We start from the raw sequence: 24,456 nt of genomic DNA, 5'->3' as shown, positions 1-24,456 counted from the left end.
AACGTCAACAATTGACCTAGTTAATGTTTGGAGCCTTGGTGGTGATAACTCAAAACATGAAATCAAATCATGTATACATCATAAAATGCAAAGATTAAGACATCAGAAGTTTCTGACCTAAATTTGACTTTAAACTAGAAAAATCCGATGAATATATATATATATATATATATATATATATATATATATATATATATATATATATATATATATATATATATATATATATATATTTATTTATTTTTTTTTTATTTTTTTTGAGGAAAAATGAATTTGAGTAATAATTATATTTTCCTGAACCTATCGTTTATAGTTGGTTATGGATCCTCTACCATTAAAAAAAAAGGTCTCGGTTCTAGTTTTATTGGACCAGCCCAAACTCCAAAGAATCCTTAGTGACTACAAACATTGGGCCTATATAAGGTTTGGGTTGAAGGAATAAGATGGGCTCAGGCCCAAACGTGTCAGAAATCAGAAACAATAAACAAAGTTGGGAAAAGTTTTAGAATGATCTCAGCATTATTGGTAAAGAAATGAAACGTGTGATTACAAGAGCAGTCCAGTTTATCAGCTTAAAGTTAGTGAGTTATTGGCCTTGTTGTTAGTGGGATAACCACTCGCACCGTCGCACCAATGCACCATACGTTGGTTGTGTTTATACCCACCACGTAATCCTCCATTAATTTTTGAGGAAACAATAATACACATCTCTATAATAATGATACTTTAATTAATAGGCCTTACTTTAGTGAGAAATTACCTTGTAACCTTGAGGTAATAAGGCTAAACCCTCCCAACGATAGTAATTTTACCATTTTTTTTTATTCTTCTAAGTGCCTAACCTAGAGGAAGTAGTAATGGAAGAATGTTATGTATTTATCGGTACATAACATGACAATTTATAAATATTTAAAAAATTAACATTAGTATCACTGAGATGCGAAATGTATCATTGTTATTACAATAGTACTGTAAATAGTTAAAATTACACTAAAGATTGTTACAATGATATACTTTTGAAACTAATATATGTACCACTAGGTTGTGAAATATGCCATTGGAGTGTAATGATATAATAGTAGTTGTAATGGTATTAAAATGACTATAGTAGTACAATTAAAACCTGAAAATTAAAGTTATAATATGTGGTCCCATCACCTTTTTATTGTACTAAGTTACCATTATGCCCCTACTATGTACCAATAGGTACATAACTTTCCTCCCTTTAAAATGCCTCGCCTAACCTACAAGTATTTGACAATTAGTATTGCATCTATGCGGTTGATGAGTAAAATAGTAACATTACTCTCTACCTAGATTCTTGTGGTTTAGCCGTTTAAGGATTAAATCTCATGGAGTTTATTTGAGTGATTTTCATTATCTCATGTCTTAGTATACCGTATTACATAAAATACATACTCAATTAACTTGCCGAAAATCAACTTTTAAAGTTGGAGGTCATTAATTAGCGTTAGTAGGAAATTAGGAATATTATACCTTGTAATAACTTTAATTTACTTCCCATTCTTTCTTCAGATACATTAAAAAATTCCCATCATAAAGAGGATTTCCTAATATTTTCCCAATTTCTCACTCTCTACCTTTTTAAAAAAATTGCCTACAATAAACTACTCGTATTAATTATACAGGTCACAATTTTTTATATGTGGCTGGCCACACGGTGTGACCAAATAAGTAATCCCTATAAGTAACCTTGACTGATTGAGTAACCTCTATTAGTAATCCATAACCGATTGAATAACTCTTGAATTAGTAATCTCTGACCGATTGAATAACCCCTGAAAAATAACCCCTAACTGACTGATGGCCTCCTAAATAAATAACCCCAACCACACGATGTGACCAACCACATATAAAAAAAAACATTGTATAGGTGGTGCTAATGACATTGATTTTAGATACGCCGTGACAAAACTTCCATTTCCGGTAATTCCTCCTTTCCACTTCCCCTCCGCACTCAACAGATAACCAAACCCATTACACCCAAACTCCAATTTTCTCTCTCCTCCCCAATACACTCTCTTCCATGGCTCATTTCTCCGCCTAACAAAAAAAAAAACCTCCATTTTACACTACTTTCTCTCTCCTCTGTCTTCTCTCATGGCGTCTACTCTCTGTTTTCCGGCGACTTCCGCCGGAATTCGCAACCGGAAGTCGGTTCCTCAGCTCAATCTTCGCCGGTGTTGGCGCATTCGCTGCTCATTGGACTCCGATATCTCCGATATGAGTACTAATGGTCTGATTTGATTTTCATACTTTCATCTCAATTTTTTGCGCCTTTAAATTTTTTTATTTTTTTTTATTTTTAAAATGATTGGAATGAGTAATTGCGTATTTATTTGGTGCGAATTGTTTGATTTATTTGGTTAAACCTTCTGCATGATTGATATATTTACAATTCATTGATTATAGCTTCACATTTCGTTTAATTTTGAAGTAGATTGAGTGAATTTCCCTGGATTTGTTATAGAAATTCTGTAATATAATGTTTGGTGCTGATATATTCAGAGAAAGTAGCATGCATTTGGAAAAAAACAATAATGGAAAAAAAGTGTATATTGTGCTTGCTGAAAGTTATCCTTTGTATCAGAATTTTTGTTACTTCCTAGATTATTTTAGGCTATTGGTTAATGATATTGTTCTTCCCCATAAAAAAAATAAAAAGACAAAAAAGAAGATTATTTTAGGCTGAAAGATGGTCGAAGCAGGTTATGTTGTTTTCTAGAAATAAAATTTTAATTTAAACGTTAATCTTTTGCTAAGTTGATCAAGTGATGTTAAATTCAACTACTCAAGTAATTAGTAATGCGCGTGCACACATAGACACACGATTTGGGAATTATGTTATTGAGATCCGGAATATACATGAGACTGTCTTAATCAATGAAGCATATCGTATGCTTTACAGATTTAGGTCATCCAGATATAATGTCTCAAAAACTCAACTAGGAGTAAGGTGTATTGTACTTGGGATCAAAGTTGATGTGTTTTTCCTGAGTTTTGTGTGAAACATCTGAATAATCTATACATGTATAAGTTTGAGCACATAAATGAGATCAATAAATGCTCTCAATTCAGTAATGCAATGAATCGAAAGATGTGGGTTCAATTTCATTAAAGATCAAGTTTTAATGTGAATCTGAATGTCATGGAGCTTCAAAGATGTAGAATTCTTTAGATGATTGGTGCAGTTTAGACATAGAGCAATTTTGGGAGTGATACTTAGATTCTAAGCTAAATCCACGTCTATAATTTAGGCGTGTCATTTTAACTCCCTTCCAGTATTCTTATTGTTTATACGTACTTTAACTATTAACTCCTCCATGTCACTCTAATGAAACATCGGTGTTTACTAGGAATTGAGAATTGATTAGCTAATTGGGAAGTTTTTTACTTTTTTGAGGTAGTGATAGTTGGCTGTTTCTAAAAACTACATTGGAATGATCTTATTGGCAGCTCCAAAGGGATTGTTTCCCCCAGAACCTGAACGTTACAAGGGCCCAAAGCTAAAGGTGGCAATTATTGGATCAGGACTTGCTGGCATGTCCACTGCAGTTGAGCTTTTGGATCAAGGGCATGAGGTATTCAGCACCAACTATTTTCTTGTATGCTAGAGTTCCCAACCAGGTCTGGGGGACAAAAAGTTTGAAGATCCTCCTCCTAAATGAATATGGTGCTTAATGCATCATTTAACATTGCCCTTTATATAATTGGGAGCCTAAGATCATTTAATAATTGGGAGCCTAAGATCATTTAATAATTGGGAGCTTAAGCTCATCTTCTCATATCTCTATTCGTACCTCTCATCTGCATATCCTTCTATTTTATGAGGAAAATATTGGGCTATTTGTAGGAAACAATGTCTAACTTGAGCAGCGCCTTTTATATGAGGGTTCTTATCAGTTGTCATCACATGGTTCTAAAGGGAGTGAAATTTTGTGTACTCTTCAATATTTCTATTTTATTTAAAGTACATTTGTTCTTTATAGGTGGATATATATGAATCAAGGCCTTTTATAGGTGGAAAGGTGGGCTCTTTTGTTGACAAAAAGGGAAACCACATCGAAATGGGACTGCATGTCTTCTTTGGGTGCTATAACAATCTGTTCAGATTGCTGAAAAAGGTGAACATCTAGTTTTGATGTTATAATATATTCTTACTTCATTTGTCTGTTCTTTATTCTTTTTTTAAGGAGTACTTGTTGCTGAGCTGACATATCTGGTCAGTTGTTTGTACATGTCTTCCTTTCAAAATCATAATATCCTCTTATATGAGAATAAACATGAGATGCTCTCTGATTTTGTGGATAATGCTCTCCTTCAGGACGAAAATCTATTTGTGTTAATGACTTTCTACAATTTGGTCTTTGTTGGGGTTCATTTAGTTATTGTTATGTTATGAAATTGATTTTTATCTTGTCTGAGACGAAAACCCCAAGAGAAATCGAAAATCAATCTTAGTTTTAAAGGTGCTCAGTCAGTCGCAAGAGCTAGCACCTTAGCTCCGCACGGCACAAAGACCTACAAAGGGCCGCCCCTGTGCTTTGTTCTCGGCTGCTTCTTGCGCCTTATGTTTTAAGGTGTCAATGGCCGATGTGTAAGACCATTTTTTCTAAAAAAAACACCACCTGACTTTGCATCAGTCAGATTTACTTTAATACTAGATAGAGAAACCCCATATCCCCCAATTATATTTGAAGAACCCTAGCAATTGATCACATGGCCCTTTCACCTTTTTCATAGAATCATTTTATAGACTTATTTAATAAAAATTATTTATTTTTATTATATAAATAAAGTGTGCCTCACCTACAAATGGCAGACCTTTGCCTTCTCGCACCCTTTAAAACTAAGAAACCAATCTAATAGGTATCTGTAACCTTGCTGCTTTTGCTAGCATTGACATTTTTTTTTTTTTTACTTTCTCTTTCTACTAGGTAGGCGCTGAAAATAATCTACTGGTCAAGGATCATACTCATACCTTTGTGAACAAAGGAGGTGAAATTGGAGGTATGTGTTCTTTATACTTTGTTCCCTATCCGTTCATATTCAATATGTATATCATAGGATTTGTTTGCTCAGGTTTAATGAAATTAAATCAAGACCGTTCCTTTACGTAGAGGCCTTTATTTATAGCTTTTTCAACATGCAGATAATAAAAAATTCGTGCAATTACATGCTTTAAAATGATACTGTAACATTCTTTGTGATAACTAACTCTCAACTTTCTTAGTGATAAAATAATTAAATCTTAGGTGAGACGTCTCAAGTTTAAGACTCACTGTTTTACTAACCACTAACTTTTTGAAGAATATAAAGGGAGACCATACTACAAATGTCAATTGGGGTTACATGGTGAGTACTTGTAAAAAGCCAAACCTTTATTTATATATGGTATTTAGATCTACAAGTGTACTTCGTATATGTTCTAAGTTTTACTCAATATTACAATGACAATGTGGAAATTCTTCCAATTTATCTATTCTCGTAGTGATGCCAATGAAATGTGACATAATACCCCCTGAGATGCTGCTTCCGTAACATATTGCAACTATTGTTGGATTGCAACCACGATTTATCCTATGGTTCAGATGATAGTAGAATGATGTAACAAGATGCAAACAACTATAAGAATTGATATTTGACTTGATTAATTTGACAGAGCTTGACTTCCGGTTTCCTGTTGGAGCTCCAATACATGGAATTCGGGCATTTTTGGCAACAAATCAACTTCAGGTAACTACTGCAATAATTATAATTCTAATCCTATTTCACTTTCTACAAGATCCTTATTCTGTTAATGGTAAACATTATTGGATGGGGTCAATATTTCGATTCGCCCTGAGTGTATTCCTTTCTAAGTTTTGAGTATGACTTAATCATGCACTTGAATTATTTACAGCCTTATGACAAAGCCAGAAATGCATTGGCTCTTGCACTGAGTCCAGTTGTACGTGCCCTTGTTGATCCAGATGGAGCTATGCAGGATATACGGAATTTGGATTCTGTAAGCATGTAGTATTATCTTCTGCTACACATTTTTTTCATCACAGACCCTGATCAGCTTTTCATACCAGATTATTCGGATGTGGTCTATTCTAGCTTTCTCCTCTTTTTTGCTGTTGTCCCTCCCTCGGTCAACTGCAAATTCTTTTGGCTATTGTTCCGTGCTCAACTGCAAGTTCTTGTAGCTGTATCTAAACATCTATAATCAATGTTCCAATATGCAGATAAGCTTCTCAGATTGGTTTTTATCAAAAGGTGGAACACGTGCAAGCATTCAAAGAATGTGGGATCCTGTTGCCTATGCTCTTGGGTTTATTGATTGTGATAATATCAGTGCGCGTTGTATGCTCACTATATTCTCATTGTTTGCCACAAAGACAGAGGCTTCATTGCTACGCATGCTCAAGGGTTCCCCTGATGTTTACCTGAGCAGACCGATCAGAAAGTATATCGAAGAGAAAGGAGGAAGGTGTTTATCTATAAAGTTTCATTTCATTGGTTGAATTTCTGGTCCTTTGATGAATTTGCTAACAATTACATATTTGAATTACTATCGCCACCATGACAGGTTTCATTTAAGGTGGGGATGCAGAAAAATTCTTTATGACCGATTCCCAAATGGAGAGACATATGTAACAGGAATGGCCATCTCCAAGGTTAGTTTCCCCGTATAATAATAAGATAATTAAGTCATCAGGTTTTGATTCTCATTTTAGGTTGGGTCTGCGACTCTGCTTTCCTGCATCCAATTAGTCGCGGCCTCGTGCCCTGGATTATGCATATGATGCTGTCCTCTCTGCAAGTTTTGGTACATGTGTCATACTGTCATGATCATATAATTTTTGGCTACTTGACCACCATATACCAATCATCTGCTATGTACATGAGGCTAGCTAGAACCAAGATTTGTCATTATTAAGATCTCAATTGTGGCCTGGAGAATGGGGAGGGGGAGAGGGAGGTATTAGGATGGAGAGAGAAAGGGAAAGGTGTGGATGGGATAGTGGGTCTCACTGTATATTGCATCATACGTTGTTGTTAGCTGTTGGCCTGTTGGGGAACATCAAAATATATTATGCTTCTTAAAATCAAGCGATTCTTGTTTCTAGTAATTCATTACTGTTTCTTTTTGAAGAGTTGCTTGCACCTTTGCTTAATATTAGGTGTAATTGTCATGTTCATCAATCTCAGGCCACAAATAAGAAAACTGTGAGGGCTGACGCTTATGTTGCAGGTAATCCCTTGCACCCTTTCAAATGTGCATTTTGCTTTACTTTGACTTAACATTTGATGCAAATCCTGTATTTGCATGGCAACTTGTGACGTTCCTGGAATATAAAAAACTTGCACCCTTTCAATGTGCATTTTGCTTTACGTTGACTTAAATGTTGATGCAAATATTGTATTTGCATGGCAGCTTGTGACGTTCCTGGAATAAAAAAATTGTTGCCAGCGGAGTGGAGAGATATGGAATTATTCAACAATATCTATGAGCTTGTTGGAGTGCCTGTTGTCACTGTGCAACTTAGATACAATGGATGGGTCACAGAATTGCAGGATCTACAACAATCTAGGTGATGGTCTAACTAGGCTCTGATGATTTAGAATATAAATAATACAGAATCTCATAAAGTCATAATTGAACTTTTCTGGACTGAACAAGTACTTTCCCTCACCTCAACAACAATCACATGTGATTTGCAAGTTTGCGACACATATTACATATGAGTGGTTTTTGTATGAAATGGATATGTACGGTAAGACACAAGGGACCTTTTTGATAATGTTAGAATTATGGGCGGCTATTATTTTGAAATGAAGTAATGTATTTTGTCTTGTGGAATGAAACTCTCACGCTAGAATCTTCCCTTATATATAATAGAAAAATAAGCATCAGATTCAGACTCTGAACTTGTTTAATATAAAGTGACTGTGTGATACGTTGGTGATTCATTTCATCATCAAAATTTCTATAATGGACATTTCAGGCAACTGAAGCAAGCAACAGGACTGGACAATCTCCTGTACACACCGGATGCAGATTTTTCTTGTTTTGCAGACCTGGCTCTGACTTCACCAGAAGATTACTATATTGCAGGGCAAGGGTCACTCCTCCAGTAAGGAAACTTCTCTTTTAAAATAATGCTATACAGTATCTATAGTTGTGGAAATACAAACTGATCTGCACCTTTATACTCACAAATTATGTTTTGGGGGCAGGTGTGTTCTTACACCAGGAGATCCTTACATGCCATTACTAAATGAAGAAATTATAAAAAGAGTTTCAGAGCAGGTGAGTAAACTCCAGCATATACTGTTATCTCTGCCTTGTCATAAGCTTTATCACGACTGCTGTGGGAAACTAAATTCAGTGTACTATCAGTTGCATGATGGTTGTCATTTGCAAGTTCTTATGATGTGGGTAACCTTTGTGTACACCGGATGCACAATAATATTAATGTACATTGAAAAGTTTTAGGGAAACTTCTAAACAATTTTGGGTAACCATTAACCTGCTTTGAGGGTAACTTTATACCTGATATTATTTTAATCTAAATAAGTTATAAGATAAGTTTTACAAGGATAATATGATCACGGATGTGATTTTAAATCTTTTAAAGATAACTTTATCGTAAAAAAAAATAGGTAACTTATATTTACATCTGGGTAACTTTTAATCATTTTAGGGTAACTTCACAACTTATTTACAATATTTATTGTACACCCAGTTTATTTAAAAGTTTGTTTTATTTAGCTACAAGCCTGTTATTACTCTTTAGAGGCTATCAGTGTAAATATTAAGCTGCTAACTTGACCTTTTTGCTTACATAGTGATTGATATTTGTTATGCATGGCAACACATGATCTAAGAGTATTCTGTTTGCTTGCCATGCCAGGTTTTGAAATTATTTCCATCTTCCCGAGGCTTGGATGTCACTTGGTCATCTGTTGTCAAAATTGGGCAGTCTTTATACCGCGAGGGTCCTGGAAAAGATCCCTTTAGACCTGATCAAAAGACTCCTGTTAACAACTTCTTCCTTGCCGGGTCATACACAAAGCAGGTAATTGATGTTGATTTTCTGATTTTATGCCTAATAGAGTACTGTTTTCTACTTGTTGCAACAATTTTGATAGGATATAAACTTTACTTTGGAATTACCTGTTTCAAAAAATCCTACAATGAATTACCTGTTTAAAAAATTCCTGAAACGATAGAATACTTAACTTCAAAACTGGCCCTTTTGACAGGATTACATAGATAGTATGGAGGGCGCAACTCTGTCAGGCAGGCAGGCAGCTGCTTACATATGTGACGCTGGAGAAGATCTTTTTGCATTAAGGGAGAAACTCCCTGCCATAGAATCTCTAGAATTTACTATAACTTCCCCCTCTCAGTTAAGTCTCGTATGATTATTGCACATAATTCTTAGCTCCCTAACTTTTTACCACCTTCATGCATTGTAATATTCTGGCGGTAGTCCCTCACTTAAATGTATATTTATTTATACGATGAACATGTATGGTCAAAATGTGTAATATAATCTGCATATTCTTCAAGCAAATCTACTAGTACTTGTTAATTTTTAAATCATCGGAGTAGATTGTGTAGAGCATTGATACTCCCATCCCGGAGATCATAAGATACTTTCCCAAGCACAACATTATGACACATAAAACATGGAGAATGTAACACATAACAATAATATAACAAGCAGGTATTCTTATTCAACAAAGTTGAAGATAATACAGAATCAGAACCACAACATCAGCAACTCCACGGCAAATGAAAATGCAATGTCACAAACTCACAGGCCGAAAAAGTACAGTATTTACGACATCAGGAATCCTCCTTAGCAATAGCAGCCTTAGCAGATTCAAGATCCTCATCCAAAACAATATCCCAAGGACCATCCCACTTGAGAAAAAACTCAGTATCTTCCAAATACTTGACCCTATGAATATCCCCAGCTGGTGTATACAAATAATCTCCATCACTCAGATCATACTTCTCCTTCTTACTCAAATTCCACACAGTTTTCTTCCCTTTTATCACAAACAAGTCATGCCCAAAGCTATGATGATGAGCAGGCTCCACACTCCCGGCCTCGAACCGAATGATCGCGGCCGTCGGACTTTCCCTCACTATCTTCATCATCCCACCAGGCATTATCTCCACTGGCACAAACTCCCTGTTCTTCGCCAGGCAGCAAATGGGACACTCCCCTTCTGATTCGGGTTCCGACTTTCCAATCTTCGCCATCTCTGGAACAGATTTATTCAGGAAGTCCTCCACTTCAGGGTCCCATTCCTTGTTGCCGGAAGCAGGGCAGGGGGACTTAAAAGGGGTGTTAATGAAGGTGTCAACGATTTCGATGGCGGTGTCGGGTGGAGTTGACATGCCGGATACAGCGAGGACATTGGCGTTGTTGATGGACCGGGTGTTCTTGGCTTCATCGGCTGTCAGACAAGCGGCGGCGTAAACTCCCGGGATTTTGTTGGCGAAGATCTGGACACCGACGCCGGTGCCGCAAGCGACGAGGCCGCGGGTGGTGTCTCCGCCGGCGGCGACTTTCCGGCCGATTTGCTCGCCGATTGAGTAGTAAGGGCCAACGCCGAGGTCTTCGACTTGGTAGTTGAGGGATCGGAGGTGGGAGACGAGGGCGTCTTTGAGGGTGCAGCCGTTGGGGTCGGCGCCGGTGATGAATTTGAGAGGTTGGGTGGTGGTGGGTTGATCGGCCATGGTGGGAGTGAGAGTGTGAGACTATGAGTGGAAGACTGGAAATTTGTGGGAGAGGAGAGTTTGGAGTTGAGATTTAGGAATGACGTGAGAAAAAATTAAATAAATTTTTTTAATTTGGTATATTTATCCGATTCCTTCTTGTATTAAGGTTGGGACAGATTAGGTTTATTTCAAAACTAAATCATGTTAAATTATTGTCTTCATGTAAGTCAAAATGTAAATTGAGTTTTTTTTTTTTTTTTTTTTTCGAGTCAAAACGAATTAAGTGAGCTCTTGTAATTACAATTTAAAGCTGAAGGAAGTATTATATTATATAGTATGTATAAAAGTATGATTAATACTCCCTTATTATGGGTTAGAGAAATTAATGGTTAATTAAAAGTGTAGCAGTTAACAGATTAGAGGAGTATGATTGTATAAGTACATTTGAAGGAGTTTTTTTTTAGGAAGAGTATTGAGAGTTATACATGATTATCTTAATAAGCGCTACATAAAATCATCATGCATGTCACAAACACAATTCACGATCAAGTATATTTGGAGATAGATATGGAATACAATTTTATGATGATGAGCTATATCTTTGTGTGATTTGTCAAAGATAAAAAATATCATCAAATACTTACGGAGTATCTTATTATAGATGTAAATTAAGTTTAAATAGACCTAAGTAACCTCATATCAAACCTTATTTTTTTTCTAATATATTTTATCTAAATTTATCAAAACTTACTATTCTCTAAATAAGTGAAAACAAAACTAAACGTAACTGTCCTTATTTTCATTTTATCTTAGCATTCGTCTTAATTTCTTCTTTTTTTAAGGCTTTGAACAGATTTTGACAAATTCATCTCATATTCTCATGCTATATGTTCTGATAGAAACAATTACTATTCTAAAAATACATTAATTTATACTCCGTATTATTTAATGAAGATTAATACCACAATTTTACGACTCAACTATGATGGGTGTCCCTAATGTATCCCTAATATTCTAATATTATTATAGGGGCTTTTACGACTCATTTGCCGCTGTTCTATGCTAAAGAACCTTTCTTATAAAAGCCTAAAATCCTCTGTAAAACTACAACCAAAACTTAAACTACAGTGACAGTAAATACAGAAAGCAGAAAGCTTTGAAATTCTGTTGATCTCTTTCCTCTCTCTACACTCTTCCCGCCATGACCGTAACTTTAGATAAAAACCAAACCTCAATCGAAAACCTTTCCCTCTCCACCACCATTAAATCTCTCAATGATCTTGAAACCGTCAACGTCGAAAACCCAATTCAATCATCTAAAGAACCCACAACCCCAATTCAAGAACCTGCAATACATGATCCAACACCAATAATTACGAGTTTTCGCTTCGGGGTTCGGCCAGCAAATAAACTGAAGCAAGCATTACAATCTCTAAGTGACGCCAATTTTAATCCAAACGGTTTGGGATTGATTGAAGTTGTGGAGAATGGTTTGGAGATCACGGTTCGAAACACGAAAACCGGGGTTGCAGGACATCTTTGGTTCAAGTCCTCTGGTTTGATCAACTTTGAGTTCAAAAAGGCTATGATCAACAAGATGATTGACTTGAATTGTATTCTCGATAATCTTGTTGATGCTTCTGCTAATGATACTGTCACCCTTCTTTATCTTCATGGCTTTTCTCATCTCAATTTCATGTTTGGTATGTATTTATTGTTAATTGAGATGTCCTGTTTTTTTTATATTTCTGTAAGATTTTAATGCAAGTTTATTGGTGGGTATTGTATGAAATTAATGTTTTTGGTCATTGATTTGAAGTCTGATTATTAGGAGAAAAAAAGGGTTTTAAATGGTGGTGAAAATAGATTATACAGTAAAAATTACATTATTGAATTTCTATACTCTGTATCAAAAACTGAATGTTTATCAACGATCTTTTAGTTTTCCTTTTGAAAAAAAAGCAAAAAACGATTCTTTAGTTTTAATGAAGAATATAAATTATTTGCAGTTTTAATATGCCTAGTTTAAACCTAATTACATTTAATTTACTGCAAAAATTCAGTTACTCTACAATGTGAAATTAGGGTTTTAATTTGGGGATAATTAATGAAGCTTGATATTAGGGTTTTCAATTTGGGGGTAAATTAACAAAATTGGATTGGTTTCAATTTTAAAAATTTCACCTGTTTTGTATGAAAATTTTCCCTAATTAATTTTGCAATTACTCTTCTAATTCTAATTAGGGTTTATTTTAGGGATAAATTAACAAACATTAAAAATTAGGGTTCTTAAACTAAGTTTTAAATTTTAATTGGTGTAGATTTATTTTTATTTTTTTAGGAAAGGTGTTAGATCGGGTGTAACCGTGTAACAAGCTTGAAATCGTTGGACGTGGCCCTAAAAAAAAATGTTGATGAAATCCATTTTATATGGTAATGCAAACCCAAAACAAAAAAAAATAAAAATAAAAATAGTTCGTATAAGGCATCTATTTGCAAAATGTGTATTATAAAAGGTGTTTTCCCTACAAATCTTCCTTAAAAATTCGATTGAAGTTTGTGACGGACTCAAATTTTTACAAGGTTGCCTATGTCAAACATTTGATTGAAATATGAAGAATATACTAAAACAGAATTATGCTGTGAAATTTATTGTAAGCGAATATTGATAGTTCATTGGCTCAACGGAGTTTGGTTAGTAGCAGATTGTCCATAAAAAACCACTAATCCTTTGTTCATTTGTTCATGCTCTTCATTCCTAATCAAATGTTAGTTTTTCCAAGTTCAGATATGTATGTCAAACTTTTGACGATTTATTTCAGGGAATGCTTCTCCTAGACTGTTTGCTGTGGATTTACTCGAAATGGATGGTAGCTTCGAGAAATTTCCCAACATTACTTTCGCCTGTGAGGCTGTCATACTAAGTGATCACTTCAGGGAGATAATTCAAGCATATCAGGAACTCGAAAAACCTAGAATAGGTTCGAGCTAGCTTCTCATTTTCTTTCTTTTGTCATCAATCACTACTTCAGTAGTTAAGTACTGGCCGGAACTCTTAACTTGTTTGTTTCTTTCTTTCTTAACACATGTACTAGGTTCACTGGAAATATCGGACAAGGTTTTGACCGTCTCAGTAGGAAAAAGAGATTGGCGGATGATGTATGAAAAGGTACACTCAAACAGCTAAAAGTTGGATTCCGATTATGTCTGCAGAAGCCAAGAAAAGAATTTCAGCACTAATTTGTTGGGGGGCTTTTGATTGCAGGTCAATGGAATTAGGGGAATGCCACCAAATATGGTGCATCAGGCTTGGTTACGATTGCATCATCGTGAGTCTTTAAAGAAGGCATCGTTCATAGCAGCAGGGCTTCTTCTGTGCCTTGTTACTGACCCATCCGACCAGATCATGCTGCGATTCAACCTCCGAGAGCTAGGAGATTTGGTTTTCATCAGCAGAGCTGAATGTATCATTTTTGACGCCAATGATTCACCTGGACTTCACCTTTTAGCTTCTGCTGCCTCACTAATGTAATTATGAATACCTTACTGTTGGTCACTTTTTCTGAAAGATGTGTTGTTCATTCTTGCGAATCAGTTATAATTATGTATATTTATATTAAAATTGATGAGAGTGAGAGATAGCTCAAGTGGTTAAAGCTTCCTTCCCGATTGTAGGAGATCCTAGGATCGATTCTCACCTCTTGTCCTTCGAGATAGAGGATGAAGAACGAAAGGATTATAACTGATTGATGAAATATAAATGAGGGTAACTTTCAAAAAAAAGAAAAAGAAAAAAACAAAAACTTGGTATAGGAAAGATTTAAGTTAGGAAGATCATTTTGAGCATGGCCCCTAACGAAATATAATCAAATGAGGATGGTAATTACTATTTGCTAGGTAATGGAGAGGATGTAGAATAGAAAGTGCCAAAGGAGAAAATGTCAAAGCAGTGTAACAACTTGAGTTGGTTATCATCGTTCTCTCCTAAATAATAGCTTAGAGTTTGTTATGCCTCATGTATATATGTGTACTTTTTAATGAGAAAATTAATACGAAAACTGTATTCATTTAATCACAAACTCAGCTTTTATTCTCTTCATGGTATCAGAGCCATACGGTGATTTCCGGAACCGGTAACATCTTTTATTTGGCTTTCATCATTTACCACCATACTTACCGATCATGGTAGAACCCGGAACTGATCAAAACATAAACCAACAAACAACTAACTAGCCACTGATATCAATGGCCTAAATGGAACACATGTTCCAATAAATTCACCAAATAAACCATATCGAACCCTTGGCTCCCGAGGTTAAAACAACCAAGAAACTCACTTACCATAATTACACCACGTGGTGTAAATTGATGCAAATCGCAATCGGTGGTCGAGGGCGGCTCAACCACATCACTGCCGCTCCTCCTGCCACCACAGACCCCACATATACACAATAGGCACAACGTGACTCAATGGTCATCTCTTGGATCATAGCAAAAATCGATCCTAATTTGGTTAATCAAATTTTTAGATTACACTACTGCTCGAGAGCTATGAAAAGGGATTGAAACCCTTTTAAGCAGCGGCCGGGACAAACTTCAAATCTTTGATCTAAGTTCAAGAGCCGCATCTCTCAAGCAAGACCAAGACACAATCGAAGTCTATTTTGGCAAATTAAATCTCCTTTGGAAAAAGATCGATCGTAGGATTCCCAATTCGATGAAATGTGCCGATGATATTACCACCTTTAATGCCTTCATACACCGAAGAGATCATGCTGCGATTCAATTAATCTCGGGGAGCTAGGAGACTTGGCATTTATCAGCAAAGCAGGACATATATCGGTTTCAACGCCACTGAATCAGAGTATTGCGCTGCTCTACAAAGTGTTTTAGATTTTGTTTCCTTCCCAAGCTATGGGTGATATTACGAGTTCATAACCTGAAATTGTTTGGCATATACTACGTGTATAATCCTAAGCAGAAATTAGCTTCTTGTTACAGAATACAATGTTACAGATGAATGTGGCATATTTGCTGCTAGGTCTAACTTAGCATATTGTAATACAGTTACATCGTTTCATTTCATTGATTTTACTTGTACAGATAATGTTCAATATTCATAAAAGCTTAAAATTGAAGTTGATTGAAGTTCATGTATCGCTCGATATTTCAAATCATTATCAGAGACTATCGTATTACACAAACACCATCACATACACTGCTGATACATAAAATAATGACAGCCACATAAAAACACCGAGAAGGTACACATAATATAAATTGTGTACATTGATGGTTCTGAGTATGTGCAGGGTGGTCGATCGCACAGGACCCTAAGTAAAATTACTATAAAGGGCCCCAATATTTAAAATTTACTTATACAAAGTAAAGAGATAACTTTTTAATCAATAATTCATTTTTCAATTTTATCACAAAATTTATAATTTAGTAAAATATTTTTCCTTAAAGAAATGATTTTAGGGCCCAATTTAACAAAATTGCACCGAGCCATTTTCAGTGTTAGCATTTGTAGCTCCGCCTCTAATTGTGTAACTGAAGAAGTATAAATAATACTTGTAGGTACTATACTATTTTTTAAATGTTATTGTCTTATTGATGTCATGTCATGCATTTAATTATTTTCAAGTTCATCACTCCTGTTATTGGTGAAGTATTTTACATGTCAATTAAAGTAATTAATGTTTATAAACAAAAAAAAAAAAAAAAAAAAAAAAAGAAGAAAAAATAAAATAAAATTAACAAATAGTTCGTTGTAGGTTATACCATTTTTAAAATTTATTTTAATTTTACCACCCCTTATTTGCAAAATCATCAAAATTTCCCATCATATTGCTCAAAGTCTCCCAAGTACATGACAAATAACTTATGATGCACCCTTGTAGCTAGAATGAACATTTAGTAAAAAAAAAAAAAATATATGAATACGTAAAAAAAAAAAATTGAATATTTAGTAATAAAAATTGAACGCGTTAAAAAATGAGCAATAAATAATAAAAGTTAGGAAAAATACACTTTAATAATTCAAACCTTGTCCAATTTACTTTAAATAATCCCAATCCCAACTTTGATGTGCGTTTTCTTCTAACAATCCCAAACAAGTCAACAACCTTAACTCTAGGTTACCTAACACGTGTCAACACGTGATTGGTCCAAAAAATAAATAAATAATAAAAAAAAAAATTAAAATATCCAAACCACCTGCTACCTAAACGGTGGTCCTTCTTCGAACCACCCCCTCCCAGCCCCCCGCCACCGATTTCAGCCACCAAACCACCCATAACACCAAAAATCACCCCCAAACCACCCGTAGCACCAAAAATCGCCACCAAACCACCCATAACACTAGAAATCGCCACAAAATCATTCCCTTCCCATCCCAACCCCCTAAATGGACCTCATCCCTTCCCAAACAGCCGAAATCGGTGCCCCCTTCCTTCCCACACCACTAAAATAGACCCCTCCTCCCTTCCCCCACCCTAGAGACTGACCCCATCGCTCCCTTCCTTCACCTTCGAACTCGGTCCCAATGAATACGGTTTCAAGGCTAGGTTGGGATGAGGGTAGGTTTCCGGGGTGGGGGGAAGGAAAGGGTCGAAAATTGGTGGTGGGCGCCGAAAAACTGGGTCAGGGAGGCCGTGGCCACCAGCAGTGGTCATGGTAGGCTTTGGAAATGCTATTTTTTTTTTATCTTTTTATTTTAAAATTTTATTATATTTTTTTGACCCAATAAACAAGTGACACGTGGCAATTTTAAAAAAAAAAAATTCAACCTTTTCGCCAAGATTTCGGTATTGGGATTGAAGAAAGATCACGTAGGTGAAAGTTGGGATTATTACAGAACAATCAAAAATAGAGATTATTTAAAGTAAATTGGGCAATATTGGGATTATTAAAGTTTATTTTTCCTAAAAAATAAACATATCAAAATAAATAAATAAACATTTAGTATATTAATAATGAACATAATTATCATACAATTATACAATTATAATAATGAACTGAAAATTCAATTTTATACAACTTTGTTATTATTACATGTTTATTTTATATGTAATACATGTTTATTTAAGATTACCAAAAAATCTTGTGTGGAGCTGGTCCACATTAATTATTAATGTGAACCAAAAGCCTACATGTGCCAAGCCTGCAACAACTCACGCACTCCCTCACTCTTCACCACCCCCAAACTCATACCATTGCAATTCGTAGCAGCCAACCACCAACCCATCGAACCACCTCCAAACTCACACCACCGCAGCCAACCACCAACCCAACGAACCCACCAACCACCTCCAAACTCACACTAACTCGAACGACTCACATCACTGCAGCCAACCACCTCTAAACTCACACCACCGCGGCCAACAACCTCCAAATTAACACCATCGCAGCCAACCATCGAAATCAATCAGCACCCAAGCAGTAGTTTCAATAATTACCATTAATTTAATATAGTCCTTAATTTTGACAATATACAATATTGAAAACGAAGTGACCTCTTTTAACCAAACAAAGACCTTATAAATAATATAGTGACTTTATTTTAACATATAGTGACCTATGATATATAGTGACATTTCATCGTAAACCTTTTCAACATATATTTAACCTCTAATATTAACATAATTACCTTTATTATCACATAAAGACCTTTATAAAGATAAGTTTAAAATAACATTCGTCTCAGCTTCAAGCTCTTCACGCTCATGACCAGTAACAATGGGCATTGCATCTTCAACCTTACTCTGAGCCTTTGAAACTTCAACACAACCCAAAAACAATCCAATCAAATAAAAAAATTCAAAAAAACAACAACAACAGATCTAAATCAAAACACTAGAAAATGGGGGAGAATTACCGGCATCGACGGAGAAATGGCGGCGAGAGAGAAGAAAAGACGAAGAGCGAACAACGGAGGAAGCAGCAAGAAGACGATGAGCGAGAGAAGAAAATGAAGGTCTAACAATGGCGGAAGAGGAAGAAGAAGAAAGAATTTTGAGATTAGAGAAAACAAGCCTTCTCCACATGATTGATTGAATTGTGTTCTGGATCTTAGGTCACGCCCTGATGTTGAAGAAGATGAATATATCGATCAATTGATCTGGAAATTGTGATTTGGGGAAATATTGATGAGTTTCTCTCTCTTACTTGGGTGAGTGCCCTTTTTGTTTGGACGGAAATGAGGAGAGAGAATGAGTAAGAGGAGGAAGACTGGAAGAGGGCGGCTGTGTTCCTTGTAAGAAGCTTGGTAGGCACGTGAGAAACTTGGTCCATAATAAATTCAGGTTTATTAAGAATAAGTATAAGACTACAACCCCTTTTTAAATTATCTCGAGTAGGACAAAGTCCCTTTTTATTAATTTAATGCTCATTTTCATTCTTATTATTTAATCGCTATTGCTAAACTAAACGTAGAATGCTAAAGAACTTAATTAGAACTATAAAACCTAAAGAAAATATAAAGTATGATGTTGATTGTTTGGTTTAATGTCCATAATAGAAATTTTAGATGGTGGTTATACATTGCAGTTATTTCCCACTCTCAAATGACGGCTACTACTTGCTTTTTCTTATGGCGATGAAAGGGTTTTAAAGATCGAACTTGTATACTAGTACTTGTTTTTTGGTTTGGGTTGCGCAATTATCATATTGGGCTTCATTGACTCTAAAGTCCATAGTGGATTGAGCTTTTACGGTTGTACCCCTTAAGTCAACGAAAATTTAAAATGGGTCTAACTCCATTTTAGTCATTTAAAGTTACATTACATGGCGCGAACCAATGTCGTTATTTCAACATCCTACTACTCAAGACTATCCACAGTAATTTCATTACATCCTCATTCAAACCCTTTATCAAATTAATACAAAATATTTCTGCTCTTTAATTACCCATTTTTGCAGATCACCAAAACCAGAAAATTTAACTCTGTCTTCATCTCTTTCCTCTGTCTTCACTCTTCCCGCCATGAATGCAAATGTTGAAAACTCAATTCAAGAAACGCCAACTTCGAGTTTTCGCTTCCAAGTCCCAGCAAGTAAACTGAAGCAGGCATTAGTATCTCTAACCGATGCCACTTTTAATCCAAATGGTTTGGGGTTGATCGAAGTTAAAGAGAATGGTTTGACGATCACGGTTCGGAACACGCAAATCGAGGTTGTAGGAGTTCTTTGGTTGAAGCCCTCTGGTTTGATCAACTTTGAGCTAAAAAATGCTATGATCAACAAGATGATTAACTTGAATTGTATTCTCGATAATCTTGTTGATGCTTCTGATAATGATACTGTCACTCTTTTTCATTTTCTTGGCTCTTCTCAACTCAATTTCATGTTTGGTAAGTATTTCTTGTTAATTTGATTGTCCTGTTTTTCTTATAATTTCTTTAACATTTTAATGCATGTTTTTTTGGTGGGAAACGTATGATATTAATGTTATTGTTCATTGATTTAAAGTCTGATTATTATGAGAAAGAAGGGTTTCTTAAATTGATTGTGAAGGTTGTTCTGAAGAATTTTTTTTTCTCTGTAATAAAGAATATAATTATTTGTAGTTTTAATTTGTATAGTTTAAACCCTAGTTACACGTAATTTACTGCAAAACTTTTCAGTTATTCTTTAATTTGAAGATAGGATTTTAATTTTGGGATAATATATCAAGCTTTGATATTAGGGTTCTCAATTTGGTTGTAAATTAACAAAATTGGAATGTTGTATGAATCATTTATAATTTAGATTTAGAAAATTTCACCTGACTGTATGAAAAATTTCCCAAACTAATCTTGCAATTACTAATAAATATTTTGGGGATTAATTAACAAACATTAAGGTTCTAAAGTGCATAAAAATGCGTTGTAATTGGGGTCGATTGGGTGTAACTAGATTAGGTTTGAAATCATTGGCATTTATTTGCAAAATGTGTATTATGAAAGGTTTTTTCCAACAAATTTTCCTTAAATTCCAATTGAAGTTTGTGATTGACTCAAATTTACACAAGGTTGCCTGATGTAAACATTTGATTGAAATATATATGAAGAAACCAGAATCATGCAATGCAAAATTATTGAAACAGGATTTTGGTATTTAGTTCATTAGCTCAACGGAGTTTAGGAGATTGCCCCTCAACAATCAATAATCATTTTCCGTACAGGTTTTCGTGACATTTGTTCATGTTCTGTATCAGAAATCAAATGTTAACTTTGATTTTAAGTACTTGTTATAAATAAAAATTTGGTTTTCTATCAGCAAGTTCGATATCTCACATTTGCAGCCTGATTTCATGACATAAGGAAATTAAGTGTGTCAAACTTTTGATGATTTAAATCAGGAAATGCTTCTCCTAGAGAGTTTGCTGTGGAATTACTCAAAATGGATGCTAGCTTCGAGAAATTTCCCAACATCTATTACACCTGTGAGGCTGTCATAGCAAGTGATCACTTGAGGGAGATGATTAAAGCATATAAGTCAACTACTAGAGGTAGGTCCGAGCTAGTTTCTCATCTTCTATCTTTTGTTATCACTACTTCAGTATGTACTCAGTAGTTAAGTATATGCCGGATTTCTTAGCTTGTTTCTTTCTTTCTTTCTTTTATCCACATGCACCAGTTTCAATGAATATATCGGACAAGAGTTTGATAGTCTGTATAGGAGAGTCAAGTTGGGAGTTGTACGAAGAGGTACACTCAAACAGCTAATAGTCGATTCCAATTATATCTACATAAGCCAAGAAAAGAATTTCAGTACTTATTTGTTGGGGGTTTTTGATTGCAGGCTGATGGAATTAGGGGAATGCCACCAAATATGATGCATTGTGGTTGGTTCCAAATGCCGCATCATAAGTCTTTAAAGAAGGCATCGTTCCTAGCAACAGGGCTTGTTCTATGCCTTGTTACTGACCCGCCTAAACATATCATGCTGCGATTCAACCTCCGAGAGCTAGGAGACTTGACATTTATCAGCAAAGCAGGATATCTTGCTTTCAACGCCACTGTTTCAGACTATGACACTTTAAGATCTAGCCTTTTAGCTTCGTTTCCTCGCTCGTGGTGATATTTTGAGTTCAGAACCTGAAATTGTTTGTGTTAGAGTGTATATATGATAGTTGTGTATCTTATATAAATAGCTAGATAATAATTACAAAACATAAGATACACAACTATCATATATACACTCGTAACAGTTTTGAATATACTTTTATAATGCTGATCAGAAAATAGCTTCTGCTTGTTACAGAATATAATGTTACAGATGAACAATGTAGCACATTTGCTGCTAGGTCTATCTTAGCATACTGGTGGCATACATATTGTACTTACAGTAGATACAGTTACATCATTTTATGTCATTGATTTTACATGTACAGATAATGTTCAAGAATTTACAGAAATTAAATTGATTGAAGTTCATGGGTCGATATTCTGAATCATTATCAGACAGGCAGAGACTATATTATATACTAGCATATTGTACGTACAGATACAGTTTTTAGTTGTTTTATGTCGTTGATTTTATTTATTGAAGTCTATGAATAGGTATTTCGAATCATCTGCATTAAAAAAAAAAATCGAAATTGAAGTGATCAATTGTTTAATACCCGCCCCCATCTTAGTGATCATTAGACACTATATTGTACGAAGTACATAACAAAGATGTGCTGGTCACTTTTCTGAAAGATGTGTTGTTCAGTTATAATTATGTACATGTATTCTGGAAAGGAAGAGGATGAAGAAAGGAAGGAGATAATTCTGGAAAACAAAGTGGAGGACTGGAGGTTGCCAGGTAGGTGGATGGAATTATGGAATAATGAGGTGAAAAAACCGGTTATATGTAGAAATTTAAGTTTTGACTAGTTGTCTTAACCAAAAAAAAAATATATATATATATATATAAAAAAAAAAAAAAAAAATTGGACTAGAATAAATGATACACTACAATCCAAAAATATTAAGTGAGGATATTGCTGGTACTTCAAATTATAAATGAGGGTAAATTTCAAACAATTAAAAAAATTTATTCGTCCTATATCATATTGCTCAAAGCCTAGCAATTATATGACAATTAGTCTATGCTGCACCCTGGTAGCTAGAATAGATAGACAACGCGTCAATGCCCTATAAAATTAACATTTAATAAAAAAAAATTATGAAATCAATCAATCAAAGCCTTAATTGGCTACGTAAACCTTTTTTAGTAATAAAGATTGAACATATAAAAAAATGAACATTTAGTAATAAAAATGAACACTTAAAAAATGAATATGATTGTCATACAACTATTCAATTATAAAAATGAGCATGAAAATTCAATTTTATATATTCATTCTTATTATCACATGTTCATTTTATATGTAATACATATTCATTTTATATTATAAACCAGTTTTGAATTATCCGAGTCGGACAAAATTCTTTCAAAATTTGATGATCAATATCGTACTAATGCTATCTCTATCGCTAAACTAATCTAGGTTGCTAAGCTTAGGATGCTAAAGAATTAAGAATTGTAAGGCCTAATGAAAATGTAAAAGTGCGATGTTGATTTATTTATTCGATGTACTTGAATTTGATACCTCAAGCTGCTTTATAAAAATTATAGACGGCGATTAGGCATTTAACTTATTTTCTACTCTCTAGTGACGGCTACCGCTTGCTTTTTTCTGGCTCTTATTGAATACTAGTCTTTCTGGCTCGGCTTCATCTCTTCCATGGTATTCTTTAGTTTGGGATGCGCAATTCTCATATTGGGCTTCGTTTACTCTAAAGTCTAACGTGAATTGGGCTTGAACCCCTAAAGTCAAAGAAAATTAAAAATGGGTCGAAACTCGAAACACAACTCTATTAGTAATCAAAAGTTGGAAAGTCATTTAAACACAATCTATAGCAACACATGGCGGGAATTTGTTATCTCAACATCCTACTACTCAAGACTATTCACAAATCTCTATTCATCCTAATTCAAACCCTTAATTAAATACAAAAAAAATTTCTAATTTTCAAAAAAAATTCAAATCTTTAAATTCCCATTTTTGCAGAATCATCAATATACCAGATAATTTAACTAAAGTTACAGTAACAACTAAAATCACAAACCTTTGAAATTCTGTTGATCTGTTTCCTCTGTCTTCACTCTTCCCGCCATGAAATCAGAAAAAAATGATCTCCAAAACCCAATTCAATCTTCAAGTCCTCTGCTTTCACTCTCCACCATCATTCAATCTCTCGAAGATCTCGAAACCGCCAATGTCAAAAACCCAATTCAATCTTCTAAACAACCCGAAACCCCAATTCAAGAACCTACAGAAAATGATCAAATTGACACTTTCCAAGAAACGCCAGTTTCAAGTTTTCGCTTCCAAGTAAACCCAGCAAGTAAACTGAAGCAGGCATTAGAATCTCTAACCGATGCCAGTTTTAATCCAAATGGTTTGGGGTTGATCGAAGTTAAAGAGAATGGTTTGGAGATCATGGTTCGCAACACGGAAATCGAGGTTGTAGGACATCTTTGGTTGAAGTCCTCTGGTTTGGTCAACTTTGAGCTCAAATATGCTATGATCAACAAGATGATTAACATGAAATGTATTCTCGACAATCTTGCTGACGCTTCTAATAAAGATACTGTCACCCTTTTTCATTTTCTTGGCTCTTCTCAACTCAATTTCGTGTTTGGTACGTATTTCTTGTTAATTTGATTGT

General features: G+C 34.9%; 5 protein-coding genes across 5 annotated transcripts; 3 read left to right on the top strand and 2 right to left on the bottom strand.

Annotated features, from left to right (window-relative positions):
• The first annotated feature begins 1,689 nt into the window (after positions 1–1,689).
• Positions 1,690–9,616, top strand: LOC110737059 (zeta-carotene desaturase, chloroplastic/chromoplastic-like). Its single transcript, XM_021917423.1, has 14 exons — positions 1,690–2,257; positions 3,478–3,602; positions 4,011–4,145; positions 4,959–5,031; positions 5,684–5,757; positions 5,924–6,028; positions 6,252–6,496; positions 6,596–6,683; positions 7,219–7,261; positions 7,445–7,601; positions 8,016–8,144; positions 8,248–8,320; positions 8,925–9,089; positions 9,277–9,616. Exons 1-14 carry the CDS (start codon positions 2,122–2,124, stop codon positions 9,436–9,438), a joined length of 1,710 nt encoding a protein of 569 aa, XP_021773115.1. The 5' UTR covers positions 1,690–2,121; the 3' UTR covers positions 9,439–9,616.
• Positions 9,617–9,715: 99 nt separating this feature from the next.
• On the bottom strand, positions 9,716–10,841 carry LOC110737060 (DNA damage-repair/toleration protein DRT102-like). Its single transcript, XM_021917424.1, has 2 exons — positions 9,854–10,841; positions 9,716–9,822 (listed from the first exon to the last, which is right to left on the bottom strand). Exon 1 carries the CDS (start codon positions 10,766–10,768, stop codon positions 9,866–9,868), a length of 903 nt encoding a protein of 300 aa, XP_021773116.1. The 5' UTR covers positions 10,769–10,841; the 3' UTR covers positions 9,716–9,822; positions 9,854–9,865.
• A 972-nt stretch (positions 10,842–11,813) lies between these two features.
• Positions 11,814–15,061, top strand: LOC110737058. The gene is made up of 4 exons (XM_021917422.1): positions 11,814–12,453; positions 13,573–13,731; positions 13,846–13,919; positions 14,016–15,061. The coding sequence occupies exons 1-4, from the start codon at positions 11,952–11,954 to the stop codon at positions 14,280–14,282; spliced, it is 1,002 nt and encodes a 333-aa protein (XP_021773114.1). The 5' UTR covers positions 11,814–11,951; the 3' UTR covers positions 14,283–15,061.
• A 3,140-nt stretch (positions 15,062–18,201) lies between these two features.
• Positions 18,202–19,072, bottom strand: LOC110737057 (cytochrome c oxidase subunit 5b-1, mitochondrial-like). The gene is made up of 2 exons (XM_021917421.1): positions 18,630–19,072; positions 18,202–18,530 (listed from the first exon to the last, which is right to left on the bottom strand). Exons 1-2 carry the CDS (start codon positions 18,796–18,798, stop codon positions 18,424–18,426), a joined length of 276 nt encoding a protein of 91 aa, XP_021773113.1. The 5' UTR covers positions 18,799–19,072; the 3' UTR covers positions 18,202–18,423.
• Positions 19,073–19,213: 141 nt separating this feature from the next.
• LOC110737056 lies at positions 19,214–22,357 on the top strand. Its single transcript, XM_021917420.1, has 3 exons — positions 19,214–21,242; positions 21,371–21,441; positions 21,536–22,357. Exons 1-3 carry the CDS (start codon positions 21,134–21,136, stop codon positions 21,812–21,814), a joined length of 459 nt encoding a protein of 152 aa, XP_021773112.1. The 5' UTR covers positions 19,214–21,133; the 3' UTR covers positions 21,815–22,357.
• The last annotated feature ends 2,099 nt before the right edge of the window (positions 22,358–24,456 follow it).

The sequence above is a fragment of the Chenopodium quinoa genome, unplaced genomic scaffold (assembly GCF_001683475.1).
Source record: "Chenopodium quinoa cultivar QQ74 unplaced genomic scaffold, ASM168347v1, whole genome shotgun sequence".
Classification (NCBI taxonomy): Eukaryota; Viridiplantae; Streptophyta; class Magnoliopsida; order Caryophyllales; family Amaranthaceae; genus Chenopodium; species Chenopodium quinoa.
Note: the sequence above shows the minus strand (reverse complement) of the source record. Positions and strands in the feature narration are given on the sequence as shown.

Bases quoted from the DNA above. Each gene is read 5' to 3' on its own strand.
- LOC110737059 (XM_021917423.1), top strand. From the start codon at position 2,122: ATGGCGTCTACTCTCTGTTTTCCGGCGACTTCCGCCGGAATTCGCAAC. The intron at 7,602-8,015 runs GTGATGGTCTAA...TGGACATTTCAG, and splicing joins CAGGATCTACAACAATCTAG to GCAACTGAAGCAAGCAACAG. The intron at 8,321-8,924 runs GTGAGTAAACTC...TTGCCATGCCAG, and splicing joins TAAAAAGAGTTTCAGAGCAG to GTTTTGAAATTATTTCCATC.
- LOC110737060 (XM_021917424.1), bottom strand. From the start codon at position 10,768: ATGGCCGATCAACCCACCACCACCCAACCTCTCAAATTCATCACCGGC.
- LOC110737058 (XM_021917422.1), top strand. From the start codon at position 11,952: ATGACCGTAACTTTAGATAAAAACCAAACCTCAATCGAAAACCTTTCC. The intron at 12,454-13,572 runs GTATGTATTTAT...GATTTATTTCAG, and splicing joins TCATCTCAATTTCATGTTTG to GGAATGCTTCTCCTAGACTG. The intron at 13,920-14,015 runs GTACACTCAAAC...TTTTGATTGCAG, and splicing joins GGCGGATGATGTATGAAAAG to GTCAATGGAATTAGGGGAAT.
- LOC110737057 (XM_021917421.1), bottom strand. From the start codon at position 18,798: ATGTGGAGAAGGCTTGTTTTCTCTAATCTCAAAATTCTTTCTTCTTCT. The intron at 18,531-18,629 runs GTAATTCTCCCC...GTTGTGTTGAAG, and splicing joins CCATTTCTCCGTCGATGCCG to TTTCAAAGGCTCAGAGTAAG.
- LOC110737056 (XM_021917420.1), top strand. From the start codon at position 21,134: ATGGATGCTAGCTTCGAGAAATTTCCCAACATCTATTACACCTGTGAG. The intron at 21,243-21,370 runs GTAGGTCCGAGC...CACATGCACCAG, and splicing joins ATATAAGTCAACTACTAGAG to TTTCAATGAATATATCGGAC. The intron at 21,442-21,535 runs GTACACTCAAAC...TTTTGATTGCAG, and splicing joins GTTGGGAGTTGTACGAAGAG to GCTGATGGAATTAGGGGAAT.